Source organism: Malaya genurostris, chromosome 2 (genome assembly GCF_030247185.1).
Source record: "Malaya genurostris strain Urasoe2022 chromosome 2, Malgen_1.1, whole genome shotgun sequence".
Taxonomy (NCBI): domain Eukaryota; kingdom Metazoa; phylum Arthropoda; class Insecta; order Diptera; family Culicidae; genus Malaya; species Malaya genurostris.
Genome location: NC_080571.1, coordinates 71,398,089 through 71,414,711, shown reverse-complemented (window position 1 = coordinate 71,414,711; position 16,623 = coordinate 71,398,089). Strand labels below are relative to the sequence as shown.

The 16,623-nt window shown below is 44.1% G+C and overlaps 1 protein-coding gene across 2 annotated transcripts in view; it reads left to right on the top strand.

Moving 5' to 3' along the window:
- LOC131427286 (putative mediator of RNA polymerase II transcription subunit 26) overlaps positions 1 to 16,623 on the top strand; it is a 33,430-nt gene that overhangs the window by 3,429 nt on the left and 13,378 nt on the right. For both annotated transcript variants that reach the window (XM_058590332.1, XM_058590330.1), the window contains exons 2-6: positions 4,128 to 4,502; positions 4,573 to 6,336; positions 13,221 to 15,512; positions 15,576 to 15,701; positions 15,770 to 15,891. In XM_058590332.1, coding sequence (XP_058446315.1) covers positions 4,245 to 4,502; positions 4,573 to 6,336; positions 13,221 to 15,512; positions 15,576 to 15,701; positions 15,770 to 15,891 — 4,562 coding nt within the window. In that variant the 5' untranslated portion in view covers positions 4,128 to 4,244. The remainder of the gene's footprint in view (positions 1 to 4,127; positions 4,503 to 4,572; positions 6,337 to 13,220; positions 15,513 to 15,575; positions 15,702 to 15,769; positions 15,892 to 16,623) is intronic.

Here is a 16,623-nt window from a genome sequence, read left to right as displayed (position 1 = left end):
ATACCGGTTCACAGTTCCCGATTCCCGAAATATTGGTCAAAACTCAAAAAAGAAACTCATTCAATGTTCTTGTCACTCATTCAAACGTCTTGCAGATTTCTGCAAGATGATTTGACCGATTTACACAAACTTTGGCTCAATAAAATTCCTCTAGTCTCATAGGTTGCTGTTTAATTTCATCTGGCTCCGACTTCCGGTTCCAAATCTATAGGGTAAATCTCATTTCCTTGACATAACTGTCTACAAATTGGAAAGGTTATGTTAGTTCATACCCAAAGAAAGTTTCTTATTTTATTCAAGATTGAAAAACAAAATTCTTGACAGAATCTTCTAGTGCTATTTTTGGAAATATAAGTAATATGAGAAAGGCATCATTACACCATTAGGTGGATTAAAAAATGTTTTATATTCTGGAGAACGCTTCCCTGTGAGCCAGTATATTATGGGATTTAATGTTCTGGAATATATTACATTCTGGTAAATACTTCTCTGGGAAATGGTTCATTATGCAAACAAAATTTCCGCAAGTATGGTTTCTTGGAAATGGTTTTCGGAGAATATAGAATCCTCATAATGTATTCTTGTTAAGTTCGAAACTTGCAAAATATCAGGTGTACAACTTTGCTTCCGCCGGCTCGAAAAAAGGAGTCCTCTTTTGACGCTATCCATGAAGCAATCCATTTTTCCAACTCTTCGATGGATTGAAAATGTTGATCTGTCAGGCCGTGTGCCATCGAACGGAATAAGTGGAAGTTAGAAGGGGCGACATCTGGAGAATACGGGTGGGGCAAGACTTTCTATTTCAGCGTTTCCAGGTATTTTTTGACCACTTTTGCGATGTGAGGCCGAGCATTGTCGTGTTGGAGGATGACTTTGTCATATCGCTCTTGATATTGTGGCCGCTTTTCTTTTAGCGGGCGACTAAGGCACATCAGTTGAGTTCGCTAGCGTTCTCCTGTGAATGTTTTACCCGGTTTTAAGAGCTCTTCATCAAGCAATGCTTCTAGTTGTTCATATTTGAAGGTTTCTTCTCTTCCACCACCATGTTTGTCTTCGACATCGAAATCACCATTTTTAAAACGTTGAAACCATTCTCGACATGTTCTTTTACTCAGAGCAGCATCACCGTAATTTTCTGAGAGCATTCGATGCGCTTCAGTTGCAATTTTTTTCGAATTGTAACAGAAAAGTAAAACTTTCCGCAAATGGCAAGAATTGGGCACATAAACAGACATTTTCGAGCGTGAATAATACGAAAACAAGAACAACTGTCACTGAAACGGCGATGACAATTCGTTAGGCAATGTACACACTCACTTTAAAGGCATTATCATCTATGTATTTTGACCAGCCTCAGCCGGTACAGCCATCTATCGGAAAACGGCGGAAGCAAAGTTGTACACCTGATAGGCAAATTCTCATGTTTTTAAGTTGGCTATTGAAATGCCCTAATTTCATTATATTTTATCTCAATAATGTCATCTTGAGACAATATTTGATTTTTGTTCATATTTGTGGGAGATATTAAATTCAACAGGACTCACAAAATTGAAAAAGTTGTGGACTTTGACTTTATCCACCGTTTGCAGGGAGTATTTAATTTCCTTATTTGAAAGCTGGAACTGGTTTGAGAACTGAAAAGAACCGTAGATTTTTTTTAGAATATGGTTTGATTTGTTCAGTGAATCTAACAGACAGACTTTGAGTGCGTGCTTGTGTTGAAAGAAGCTGGTGCGAGAGAATAATATTCTCTTCGCACGAATCGCTCTCCCGTGCTCTCGCCTAAATACACCCAAGTGATCACTGGCGCGTGATGGTGAGCGAACACTTCTGTGAAATTCAATTATTAGAGAGTAGATCTGGCCTTGCTATGAAAAATTTGCAATGAAAACCGAAAATTTAACGATAAATTGTTTTATTTGGCTGATTTTGCGTGTCCCACGCTTCTTCTACGCAAAATATACACCAGAGTGCTCACCGGCGTGTACACCTCTGTGAAAGTATCTGCATCCACCTCAGAGAATTTATTAGCTCTGCTCTAGCACTTTGGTGCGATTCAGTGGAGGAGGCAAAAGGAAATAAACAAACGCACTCATGATGCGTGCACACTTTATACAACAGTGGTGTATATATGTGAAAGAGAAGAGCTCTCGTTGAATTTGTCAGTGCGAGGGGAGAAATTTTGCTTGCTCTTCGTCACACAAAGGAGATGGGCATCTCTGAGTGCCGGTAACCGAGCACCTTTTTTGAAATGGCCAAAATTATTACATGACTAAATTTATAGTAAAGTTTTTTCAATCAAATGTATCAATTTAGTTTCCTAATCACTTTTTAGCTAGGGATTTTAGCTTTTCATTGATGTATATATGCCCGCATAACGTGCACTCAGTCAAAAGTTATAAGCTCAAAATAAAGGGGTGCCGGTAACCGAACACTCTCCCCTACATTAATCTGCTAGAACCTGATCAATTGTAGAAGGATTTCTTATAGAAGATGAACTAGTTGAGTTATTTGCAAATAATATTGTAGTGGAGAGTTCAATAAGAAAAACTCGTACATTCTGATCATTTTTCTGGTTATTTCACGAGAGATGCTTAGCTTTTAGAACCTCATCAAGATATAAAAATAGATCGATATCTTAAGCGTTTTTGAAAATTTCATTTCATTCATTTGCTCATCAACGCAATGAAATTGTAAACATGTCGCATTTAAAAAATCCGTCGCGGCTATTGTGGACGTAAGTTCCATATGACCTGTTCTAACGTTTCCACGAGCCCTCTCGAGCTATTTTATATCGCAACGCAAAAATCTTCACTGCATGTGTGATAATTGTGGCGCTTTGTTCGATAATTCGCATTTTTTTTAGTTTTCAAAAGCGGTTGATGATAAGTGTCACTCACTGAGGCAATCAACTGCTTGCAAAGCGAAATAAAGCAATTGTCGAGTCAAACTCGACGTACTATCACACTGAGAAGTAATAGTACGGCCCATTGATCCTCGCCGACAGGCAAGGCAGCCATCCTCAACCCCTGATCTGCCTCCTGTACTTCAACGACGCGAATCTTTCTTTGGCTGATGATTTCAAGCTATTCCAAATAGTTCGAAGCAACGAGGATGCCGTTTTCTCCTTATTTTTTCTGTATGTTGTTTAGGTTGTTAGGTAAATCGAATGGCTTTGAACAATGGCAAATGCTCAATTATCACGTTCACACGCAAAAAAACTACTGCCTTGGTGAAAAAGTGATCAACAGAACCACACGTGTTGAGGATCTTGGTGTAATTTTGGACGAGCTATTGTCTTTCAGGCAGCAAATCAACTATTGTAGCAAAGGCAGCTCGTTGTATAGGATTTGTAATGAGAATAGCAAAAACAGTAGGCCGTATGAATAAAACGTAGCATGCTTGAATTTCGGTAGTAAATGCTACGTGTGGATCACGTTCCTGTCAAAACATGGTACAAACTGTAGTATTTACTACAAGTTTTCGGTAGGTAGCTCTAGAGGTTGCTATTCGTGTGTTTGCTGATAAAGTGAAGTACAGAAATTAAAAAAGTGGCATTTGTACAGATGTAAGTACGTTTCTTGCTTTGTGCATGCTTATGCCAGCTTTTCCGGCTCTGTGTCGATACGGTATGCACTGAATGCTTAAATTCGGAAGAAGCATTAACTACATGTTCGAACTTGTTACCAAACCGCGTTATACTCTGTGGACTTTGTTTTTTAGAAGATACTACAAACAACAGACTTTACTACATTTTATTCATACGGGCCAGTGAGATGTTGCTATGCCATCAATCGGCGTTATCTCAAGTCGCTAACCAAAAGGAAGAAGAAGAAGATAACTTGTTTTACTTATTGTTCACTGAACTATAATATTCTCTGTTTCTGTGGTCTTGGATGTAAGCGGTTTTGATATCGACTAGCCATATTTATAGCCTGTCCGATTCGTCTAGCTTTGACTGTCCGTTGTCATCCTAAAATTACGTGCCACAATGTCAACGTCATTAGCGTAGTCAAAAGCACTGATCTCAAATATCTATTTTTACTAGAGGCTTCTTTGAACCTCGAGTGCGTCCAAAATATTGAATACCTTTGATAATTTTCTTCCTATAAATTTTTATCACCTAGGATACCAATGTCAAACGTGTTGTAAATATCACTTCGGGAAGGGAATTGTAAGGTCGACACCCGCCACCCACGGTTCGTTCCGGTGCTTACTGTAAACCAACTTCTTGGTACATCACAATGAACGCCCACCAAATACCGGAGGCCCAACGACAGCGGTACGAATCGGACCGACGGGCTTGGGAGGATGCTATCCGAGCCTATACCGGTTCCGATCCGCTGGATATTTGGTTCAACTTCATCTGTTGGCTGGAGCAGCACAAGGTTTTCGATAAGGAGGGTGGCTTTAGGAAAATTCTCGAACAGTGTCTGTCCAATTTCGAGAATTTTGAAGCCTACAAGCAGGACGTCCGGATGGTTAAACTATGGATGAAGTTTGTAAGTATTTGGCAGACCCCTTACTGTCTATGGTTTGTTGTTTAATTTGTTGTTTTGTTCTTATTTTTAGATCGATATGCAAGCCAATCCTTTGAATCTGTATCAGTTTCTTTACAAAAAGAATGTTGGTACGCAGTGTGCTTGTTTCTACATCGGTTGGGCACACTACTATGATGCTGCGAGTGCTTTCAAACAGGCGGAGTCTATCTATAATCTCGGTATACAGGTGAAAGCACAACCTATGGAAGAGCTACAAGAGGCTCAGAATAAGTTTCGACTGTCAATAGCGCAGAGAATGCTGTACAATGACGCTTCATCGAAAAAGCGTTCTGCCAACACACTTGTCGAACAGAGACAGCAAATAACATCGCTCAGCCCTCCACAGAAAAAGATGAAAACAGATACGGTAGATTACTATCCACCATCACACGGGCAACAGCAACAACCTCAAACACAACAGCAGCAGCAGCAGCAACAGCAACAGCAGTCACAAGTGCAGCAACTACATCGGCAACCACCACAGCAAACACAAGCTCAAACTTCTGCACAAGTATCACAACAACAACACCAACATCAAATGCAGCAAACACATCAGTCACCACTGCAACAGCAAACCTATCAACATGCAGCATACTATCAGCAACCACAACAGCAACTGCAACAGCAGCAACAACCGCCGCAACAACAATCCCCGCAGCAACCAATGGCTGCACCGACCGTTATATCTGCGAGTTCCTCAATGACTGCCGAACAGTACTACCAACAGGATAAACAAAATTCCTATTACCAAAGTAGCAATCAAGCCATTTACCAGCACCAGCCGACCGTTCCACCACAAACGCAAACACACATCCCGCAATCGGTGCATTCGCAACATCAACCACAACACCATCTAGCGCAGCCTACGCTTCGACCAAGTCAACATCCTTCACAAATTCAGCATCATACCCAAACTCACCACACTGTTCTGCATCATGCTCCGGTGGTAACACAACAGTCTCAACAACCGCAACTTCACCAAACAGTACAATCACCATCGCAGCCAACCGCTCGCATTCAATCGCAAGTCATTGTGCACGCTCCACCTGCTGCCACACAGCCATGTGTTTCAGTTCAACCTCAAACGCCGGTTGCACCACCACCTGCTTCTGTGCAGTCACCCCCACCACCACAAACGCAAAGTCTGGTTCCACCACAGCAAACGCGACCGGAACAGCCCGTTCACAAATCGGTCATTATTGAAAACTATTCTCTCGCCAACGACAGCACTATCGAATGTAATCTGAACAATTCCGCGTATGTCATATCGTCCTCGTTGAGTTATGTCTACGATGATGCCGATCTTACCGGCTACACGATAGAACAGCCGACCGTGGAAAAGGTAGAGCTTGATCCGGCTGCCATTCGACTGCCGGCCAACTTTGCCCGGGATGCCCGTTCCAACCATGAACGGTGGGATGTGCCGCTTTGTCTGGAGGAACCGTACGATCCCAATCGCAAATGTTGCTACCCGAAGGGTGTCGTTTATCCCGATTTGCACACCGGTAAACCGACGATGGAATTTTCGATGGAGGAGATTAGAGCTCGAAAGTGGTTCCGCAGGAGGGAGGAGCTCGAGGAAGAAAAGAAAGCCAAACAGCAACAATTGGAGCTCGAAAAGCAGCGTCAAATCGTACTCGAAAAACAAAGACAGATGCAATTGCAATATCAACAACAGCAAGCTCAACAGCAACAGCAACAGCAACAACAGCAGCAACAGGTTCAACAGCAGCCTGTCATATATGGACATCCACAGCACCACATGGTTACAAAGGGTTACCAGGCACCGAATCAGGTAAGGAATAGCATTTCAATGGTCCTTAAATATTATTTGCTATAGATTCGTTAGGCATGAATTTGTTTGGCATAAATTCTTTTGTTGTAACTTATGCTGGGCTTTGCGCCCATTTGGCAAATAACAAAAGTGACGTACTGTTTTCATTTGGCATAGTTCTATATAAAGTTGATTGAGCTATTCGATTCGTACGTCGAATGTTTTATTTGCAGCTGAAAACATTTATGCCGACTACAGATTTATTTATTTATTTATTACCAATCAACAGACACAATTCGGTCCTCATAATAATTCCTAATAATATTAAGAAAATTTGTACTTCGTGACACATTAAAATCATACCCAGATAAAACACGGTTGAACGATCTCTGTAAACCAATAATAGAACCGTTTGCGCCATAGTTGGTACGTCGTATAGGAAGTCGAAGAAAAGCACTGTTGCGGAGAGCTCTGGGTCGCACATTAATATTAACTTCGTTGAGCAAAACGGGACAGTCGATCCTACAGTTGAATATATCTGCTATTATCAAAGCGCGTGATAATTCTCGTTGTAATGTGTCGAGACCGATTAATAACCCGCGCTTTCATCGGACCACGGCAATCGGCGAAGAGCGAAGCGAACAAATCTGCGCTGTATTCCCTCAATTCTATGAGCAACGTTCAGGTAGCACGGGTTTCAAACTGCCGAGCCACATCCGAGAGTTGAACGAACAAGCGAGCAGTAAAGAGATTTTAGACAGTGTATGTCTGTAAAGTGTTTAGTCATTCTTATTAAGAATCCTAAGCTACTGAGCTACAATGTAACTGATGTGATGCTTGAATGTAAGTTGTTCATCGAGATGGACGCCAAGATCCTTAACGCTAGTCGATCTTCCAATCAAGGATCCATCCAGAAAGTATTCGACATGCAATGGCATTTTTCTCCCCGTGAACGTAATGGCCGAGCACTTGTCTGGATTTACAATCATACGGTTAACTTTACACCAATCTGCGAAGATTAACAAATGCCGCTGGAGAAAGGCGGCGTCTTCTAAGTTGCGGATGATGTGATAGATCTTGACATCATCGGCAAACGATAAGCGAGGACTTTCCAAGGCAAAATTGACATCATTGAAGTACAGTAAAAATATTAACGGTCCGACATGACTTCCCTGTGGTATTCCGGATGATGCGAGGAACTCTCCGGAAGTATGATCGTCAATTTTAACTGCTAAACGACGATTCCTAAGATACGACTGCAACCAACGAAGAATGTTCGAACTGAATCCAAGTCTGTCCAATTTAGCAACCGCGATGTCGTGGTTGATTATATCGAAAGCGGAGGAAAGATCTGTATAGATAACGTCCGTTTGTAAACCGTTAGACATTGCAGCAATCACATTAGACAAAAACGATAGTAAGTTTGTGGTTGTTGAGCGGTTAGGCATGAAACCGTGTTGAGTATCGACGATATATTGCTTGCAGTGATTGAAAATTGGTGTCAGTTTAACCTTTTCGATTGGCGTCAGATTCTTGTCTACACCGAGGATGTAAAAAACGAAGCATCGCACAAAGAGGAAAGCGCACTTCTTTTCAGTGTCGAATAGACAGCATTTGAGTGCGTGCTTGTGGTTAAAGCAGCTGGCGCGAGTGAAACACATTCTCTTCGCATGAATCGCTCTCACGCGCTCTCGTCTAAATACACCCAATTGACCACTGGCGCGTGATGGTGAGCGAACACTTCTGTGAACTTCAATTAATAGAGAGTAGATCTGGCCTTGCTATGAAAAATTTGCAAGGAAAACCGAAAATTTTACGATAAATTGTTTTATTTTGCTGATTTTGCGTGTCCACGCTTCTTCTACGCAAACCATACAGCAGAGTGCTCACCAGCGTGTACACCTCTGTGAAAGTATCTGCATCCACCTCAGAGAATTTATTAGCTAATGCTCTAGCACTTAGGTGCGATTCAATGGAGGAGGTAAAAGGAAATAAACAAACGCACTCATGATGCGTGCACACTTTATACAACAGTGGTGTATATATGTGAAAGAGGAGAGCTCTCGTTGAAGTTGTCAGTGCGAGAGGAGAAATTTTGCTTGCTCTTCGTTACACAGAGGAGATGGACATCTCTGGCGCTGAGGGAAGTGTTCGCGAAGAAATCGTTCGCTCTGGAAATTAATTATAATCAGTAACCATAGTATCAACATAAACAGCGATCCGTCTTAGAAACAATAAGAAAAAACAACCTATAAAAACAGCCTACATAGCATGTAAAAACTTTAGTATTAAATTAGACCTCGAAGCGTTAACATAATATATAGCAAGATTCAGCAAGAGTTTCTCTGTTTTCGTTGCTATGACGATGACACTTGGTTGTTGATCGAGGAAATTATTATCGTCCTTTACCGTTGTTAAAGTTCACCTCCTTGGCCCCCAAAAAGGCGTCAACAGGAAGTGATACCGCGGTAGTTGTTTATATCCTTTTTATCGCCTTTCTTGTGGACTGGGAACATAAAGGAAGCTTTCCATAAATTGGGGAAAGCTTATGTAGCGAGAGACATTCGAAATAATTTGCAGAGGGGAGCGATTACTCCACGCGAGCACTTTTTAAGAATAACTGCCGGTATTCCGTCAGGGCCTGGAGAATTTGAAGCTTTCATTCCTACAATTGCCGTCCGTATTGAGTCTTCGTCAATATTGATGCAGTTCAACGAGTTATTAGACAGATGAACATTAAGTGCTTACTTACCTTACCTAACAGCTATAGGCCTGGGGTGTCCTTTGCTGTATGAAGCATACGTCTCCACATAACTCGGTCCATGGCTGCTCGTCGCCAGCCACTCAAGGCACGGATGCTTCTGAGATCACCCTCAACTTGATCGATCCAGCTTGCTCGCTGCGCTCCTCTTCTTCTTGTACCAGTCGGATTAGATTCAAGAACCATTTTCACTGGGCTGTCGTCCGACATCGTAGACGTCCGATTTTAGCTGTCCGTACGATAGGTGGTTCTCCTAGCAGCTGTTGCAATTCGTGATTCATACGCCGTCTCCACGTTCCGTCTTCCATTTGCCCTCCGCCATAGATGGTCCTCAGTACCTTTCTTTCGAAAATACTGAGGGCGCGTTGGTCCTCTGCCAACATAGTCCCGGTCTCGTGGCCATAGAGAACAACCGGTCTAATGAGCGTTTTGTAGATGGTCAATTTCGTGCGTTGGCGTACTTTTCTCGATCGAAGGGTTTTTCTGAGTCCAAAGTACGCACGATTCGCTGCCAAAATACGTCTATGAATTTCTCTGCTGGTGTCATTATCGGCGGTCATCAGTGAGCCCAAATACACGAACTCGTCAACCACCTCGATTTCGTCACCGTCTATCAATCGCCCTTATTCTGAATAACGACGTATTGATTTTTCGATCGAATGTGGTTCGATCGAATCATAGCTACCTTTGATTTTGCTAGCGTTATTTGGAATACAAATAAAATACGAAGGAAAAAACGATACGACGTTATTCAGAATAAGGGCGAATATTCGTGGTGGAAGGCGTACGCCCTTATTCTGAATAATGTCGTGTCGTTTTTACGCTCGTATTTCATTCGTATTCCCAATAACGCTAGCAAAATCAAAGGTAGCTATGATTCGATCGAACCACATTCGATCGAAAATTCAATACGTCGTTATTCAGAATAAGGGCTAATATCAATATCGTCAGCGAAGCCAAAAAGTTGTACGGACTTTCGGAAGACCGTGCCACTCGTGCCGATCCTCGCTCTTCGAATCACACCTTCCACGGCAATATTGAGCAAGATACAAGAAAGTCCATCACCTTGACGTAGCCCTCTCCGAGATTCGAAGGGACTCGAGAGCGTCCCAGATACTCGGACGTAGCACACTACTCTATCCATCGTTGCTTTGACCAATCGCGTCAGTTTATCCGGGACACCGTATTCGTGCATGATCTGCCATATCTGTTCTCGATCGATTGTTTCGTATGCCGCTTTGAAGTCAATGAATAAGTGATGCGTGGGTACGTTGTATTCACGACACTTCTGGAGTACTTGTCTTATCGCGAATATGTGATCCGTAGTGGCGCGGGCTCCAGTAAATCCCGCTTGATACAACCCTACGAATTCCTTAGCTATTGGTGATAGACGACGGCAAATGATTTGGGAGAGTACCTTGTAGGTGGCGTTCAGCAATGTGATTGCGCGGTAATTGCAACAATCTATATTATCGCGCTTTTTGTAGACGGGACATACCACTCCATCCATCCATTCCTGCGGTAGAATCTCCTCCTCCCAAATCTAAGAAATCATCCAGTGCAGCGCTCTAGCCAGTGCCGCTCCTCCATGTTTGAGCAGCTCGCCTGGTAACTGGTCATTGCCCGCGGCTTTGCTGTTCCTCAGCTTGCCGATCTCCTCATTTATCTCCGTCAGATCAAGTGCTGGGAACCTGTCGTCGGTTGAGCGTGCACCCAGATTGATTCCTGTGTCGTTCTCTGTATCCTGTGCTTCGCCATTCAGATACTCGTCATAGTACTGCTTCCACCTGTCGATCACCTCACGTTCGTTCGTGAGAAGGTTACCACTGGTATCTCTGCACATTTCGGCCTGTGGCGTGTAGCCTCTACGTGAGCGGTTCACCTTCTCATAGAATTTCCGTGTATCATTTGCGTGGTACAGCTGTTCCATCGCTTCGGGATCTTGGTCTTCGTGGTAGCGCTTTTTCCTCCGAAAACCGTGTTCTGTCTGTTCCGTGCCTGTCTGTATCGTTCCTCGTTCGCTCTAGTGCGGTGTTGCAGCATCCTCGCCCTTGCTGCATTCTTCTCTTCGACGAACTGCTGGCATTCGCTGTCAAACCAATCATTTCCTCGATTTGATAACCTCGTACCTAGAACGGTTGCAGCAGTGCTACTCACGGCGGACCTTATATTCCTCCAGCAGTCTGCAAGCTGGTCTTCCGTTGGTAGCACTTGCTCTAGTTGTTGCGCGTATTCCTCTGCAGTACGAACGCTACGTAGCTGCTCGAGATCGAGTCCCGGTGTTCCTGTGCGACGAGTGTTGTGCACCGTCGATAGTTTTGAGCGCATACAAGCCGCGACAAGGTAGTGGTCAGAATCAATGTTGGCACTGCGGTAGGTGCGGAAATTGATGACGTCGGAGAAGAATCGCCCATCGATGAGAACGTGGTCGATTTGATTTTCCGTATGTTGTTCAGGTGATCTCCAGATGGTTTTGTGGATATCTTTGCGGGGGAAGAAAGTGTTTCGAACTACCATTCGAGAGGCTGCAAAGTTTACGCATCGTTGGCCGTTGTCGTTTGTTGCCGCGTTCAGGCTTTCCAGCCCGATCACAGGCCTGTACATTGCCTCCCGGCCTACCTGAGCATTCATGTCGCCGATGTATGTTCGTTCCAGCTGCTCGTAAAACGCTTCCTTCTCGTCATCGGGTCTTGTCTCATGTGGGTAGTGCACATTGATGATGCTGTAATTGAAGAAACGACCCTTGATCTTCAATACGCACATCCTATCATTGATTGGCTGCCACCCAATCACTCGCTGGCGCATCTTGCCCAACACTACAAATCCCGTTCCTAGAACGTTGGTTGTGCCACAGCTCTTGTAGAAGGTGGCCGCTCGATGCCCACTTTTCCACACCTTCTGTTCCATCCAACAAAGTTCCTGCAGTGTTAAGACATCGAACCCGCGGATTTGAAGCTCATCATGCAGCATTCGGTCGTATCCTGGGAAGCCAAGCGATTTGCAGTTCCATGTGCCAAGCTTCCAATCGTAGTCCTTATTTCGTCGCGTAGGTCTTTGCCAAGAGAACCATCGTGTTAGCACTGTTTAGAGTCCCATACTGACACAAGGACGGTAATCAGCTGCTCCTAACCTGGAGAACAGACGCTGTTTCGAGCCGCCCCAACATGGGGAACAGACGCTCTGGTAGGCTTGCTCTCTGTAAAGAGAAAGCAAGCTCCCACTTCCCTGTCAGCATACGACCAAGGTTCCACCGGGGTTGGTTACCCGATCTTTCCTATGGTTACTCGCACCCCAGCCGGCACCGCGGGGAGGTAGGGATAGGAGTTACTGGACAAGAGGCTATGAACCACATTGGGGCCTGAATTGCGCATTGTCCAGTCGTTTACCAACCAGTGCTCTAGCGTATAATAATGGATCCAGCCAAACAAGTACTCGAAGTGCACTTGCGTTCGTCTTTTCAGTCCTAAAAAAGTATGTGCGGGATCCAGCGGCGGGATAACTTTCTCATCTGTAGAATCTTGCCCCATAATGGTAAGCTCGTGCATTTTCTCTTTCCGGTCATCCATTTCATTTAGTGTCTTTTTTATTTTTGTCATTTATTGTGCCCCGGATTTAGCCTCCATTTTTATTTATTTTTGGAACTGTTCGCTTCGTGTTGATGTTTTTGTTTGTTTCTGGTTTTTATTTCGGGAGGGGCCAGCGCCTCTTGATGTTTGAAGATGATTTTAAGCAAATGTTGGCCACGGCTGCGCAAGGTCCAATTTTGGTACACTCTTCAACATATCGACCGGTTTTTCTCGAATAAATGCTTCAATATTGACTTCAAGTGCTTCAATCGTCCAAAGGTGTTGAATCACACGATCTAGGCGGCCAATTGAAGGGTCCAAAACGAGATAAACTCTCAATTTGGTAATTGTTTCGCGTGCCGTGTGGGATGTGGCCCCGTCTTGTTGAAACCACATGTCAGGCATATCCAATTCTTCCATTTTGGGCAGTCACAGTAACGTTCCGCCCATCGTCGCCTTTGAAAAAGTTCGGTCCGATGATGCCACCGGCCCATAATCCACACCAAACAGTGTCTTCCAAACAAATAGATGCTTGACGAATTGAATTAATTGCACCTATGTAACTTTTTTTCTTCCAGTATCAACATGATATTTATCAGCAACAGCCTCCAAATCAACCTGCTCATCAGTTCCCGCACGCTGTTCCTCCGCAACCGGAAACCGTAACCCCAGTACCTACTGTTTCCCCAGCGCAAACAGCGAATCATTACTATCACCATAATCATCAGCAAGTCCATCATCCGCCCGTACAACAGACAAAACAACCACAACCACCATCATCTGTTCAACCTGTGCAGCATCCACCAGTCCATCCCGTTCAACCGGTTCAGCATCCACCAACTCATCTCGTGCAACATCCACAGATACAAAATAACTACCCACACTATCGCCATCCTTATCCACAACAACCAAGCCCATACCAAACAACACCTGTTCCAGGGCATCAGCAATCACCAATACAACAACAACAACAACAACCACAACCCCAACATTCGCCATATCAGCAACACTCACCATACAACAATAGTCACTACGCAGGATACAATCCTCAGAACTATAACCACAGTCAACCGGTGCATCACTCACCCGTCCAAGCGCAGTCTCCACATCAGTATCATCCCATGCAGCATCCTCATCTCGTCTCTCAGCAGCAGCAAACGCATCAAAACTATGCGCCTCCGTCACCCGTCAAACCTGCAATCGTTCCGCAACAACCGATGGCTAATCCTCCAACAAATCGAACAATACAGCACAGTAGTCCTCCGGTTAGGCCTACACAAAGGTCTTCTGCTCCTGTCCCTGTACTGTCCCAAGCATCGGTACAGCAAGTGGTGAATCCGGTGGATCCTCCCGTTAGCCAACAACAGATTCAACGGCCAGTAGCACCGCCGGCATTACCACCACCACCGAAAGTACAACCATTGCCTGCACAGCAGCATCCAGCGCATCTTCGACCTCCGGCACCGGCATCATCAGCATCAGCACCAGCATCGCAAGTACAACGTACAACGGGAGCCAGGGGTGATTCCTTTAACAATTGTGATGACTTTGAAGAACAGATCGAAGCGTCCACGATTCGCTTCTCCACGTCCACCGAGAACGGGACAAGTAAAAGCAAAACCATCACCATCAAGTTCAAGAAAGAAAAATCGTCATGTACAGCCCCTAGTCCAGTGAACACACCGACGGCCAATCGCAATCAACCGAAACCGCCGGTTTCGGCGGCTTCCAGCTCTAACGCAACTAGAAACGATTCCTCGAAAAAGTCCAAAAAAGTGCCTTCCACTGCAACCATTCCTAGTCCGGTGGTATCTCGACCAATTCTGGCAGCACCGCAGCCAAAATCCAAAGCAACGGACAAAAAGAGCAGCAGATCGACCAACAAAACTAAATCATCTTCCAAATACGACTCGGATGCGACAGTCGTTCCGGCTAGGCGAGGTAACGATGTTAGCTCGCGACAGAATTCATTGTCGGAAGCAGAAGACGACGAGTCATATAGTTCTTCGCCGGGTATTGGTCGATCGAGAAACCAAACCAAATCGAAAGCTCGCCGCTACGTTGTCGATGAGGATGAAGAAGACGAGGACGCCGATTTTGAGCGTGACTATTCGGACTCGGGCGAAGATGAGTACGACGATGATGACGACGATGACGCCGACGATGATGATGATGATGACGATGATGAGTTGGAGGAAGAAGAGGAAGAGAATGATTCTTCCTATCAATCCAACTCGGAATTCAACACGTCGTTTAGCAACATTTCCTTCGCTGGTGATAACAGCAACGGTGCTTTCAATTTCGGAGGTAGTTCATGCTCTACACCGATGCGGAATACTCAGACTTCAAGTGGGATTTCCAAAACGTCAACCCCGGTAGGATCGTTCCGGTTTCTGAAGAAACACGAATCAAATCTTTCGCTGGGACAGAATGAAGACTCCATGAGCTCGACGATGGTGGAAAATAGCTATTTCCAAACCGAGCACGACGAAGAAGGCCGCCGACGAAGGAAAGAGAAAGCGTTGGCCATTATCGATACTCATTTGACTAAACCGTTCCTGGATCCGTTCAGCAGTGAGCTGTGTAAAGCGTTCCTTACGAAGGTTGATTTTCCCAGCCGGGAGAACAGCAGTGGCTACAAGGTGGTGAACAATAATCTACCCAAACTAATCAAATCACAAATGGCCAGCCTGGGAGGTACAACCTACAGCATCGAGAAGGAGGTTGGTCGGGGTTCGTACGGTTCGGTGTTCCGAGCGGTGAACACTCATACCGGTGCCGTGGTCGCTATCAAATACCAAAAACCGGCCAACACGTGGGAATTGTATATATGTACCGAGGTGAAGAAGCGCATAAAACATCATGCTATCGTAAGTAACCGTTGGAAGATTGTGTTCGACGGAGAATTCGTTAAAATGTCCCATTACTTTCAGTTACCTGGTTTTATGGATATCTGCTCAGCTGTGATTGCACCGAACGCTAGCGTTCTGGTGTCCGAATTTTCGCAGTATGGTTCGCTGTTAGACATTAACAATAAAATTCGAACCGCTACGACGAAGGTAAGCCTCTTCTACCGAGTATTAGAGCTGCGTCGTGTAAAGAAGGGTTTTTATTTTATTTATTTTAGGTCATGCATGAATCGCTGGTTATGCATTTCAGCAGTCAGATTCTGGCGATTGTTGAACATCTGCATACGTGCAACATCATTCATGCTGATATCAAGCCGGATAATTTTCTACTGATGCAAATGTAAGTAATTTGAGATCGTTAATGTGTTATAGCTGCGAAACAATTGTATTTTTTATTTCGTGTTCCGTGCGTTAGAATTTCATATTAACTGCTCATGTTGTGACTTGACCATTTAACATAAACTGCTAAGCAGACGTAAATTTCAGCTCTGTACACGGGACCATGAAACAAGATATTCGTTTTTATGCATTTTAAGAACTACTATTATTATCAAATCCGACAAAACCTCAAGTAGGGTCTCTACATTATTTGAGCTTCGCTCAGCGTAGCCCAAAACGTTCTGTCCAACATTCTTTCATGCTTCATGCTTCCTTGCCTTTTGATATATCTAGGGTTGTTACGGTTGCGCGGATTTCGCGATTTTCGAGCGCAGTTTTCTGCTCAGATTTTGATGCGATTTCCAGCGCGGTTTCTGCTCAGATTTTGATGGCGATCTCAAGAAACTCAAGAAACATTTCACATTTGTGAATCATTTATTCGAAAAAAAAGTTTATACATTTTTGAAGCTTGTGAGTTTTAAGAAACCGAAAATGTTTCAGCAATTGGTCGAGCTGGCCGAATACCTTGATAAAACCAAAATTTACGAGAAGGCGGTTCTAGAAAGTGTTCTCTTCAGAGGACAAAATTTTTAAATTATAGTTCTGGATTTTATAATACATAGATGCTCTGACTACATGTCTGAGACTCAGCATGGATTCAAGTTAAAGAGTTCAAATTTCACAGATTAAGTAA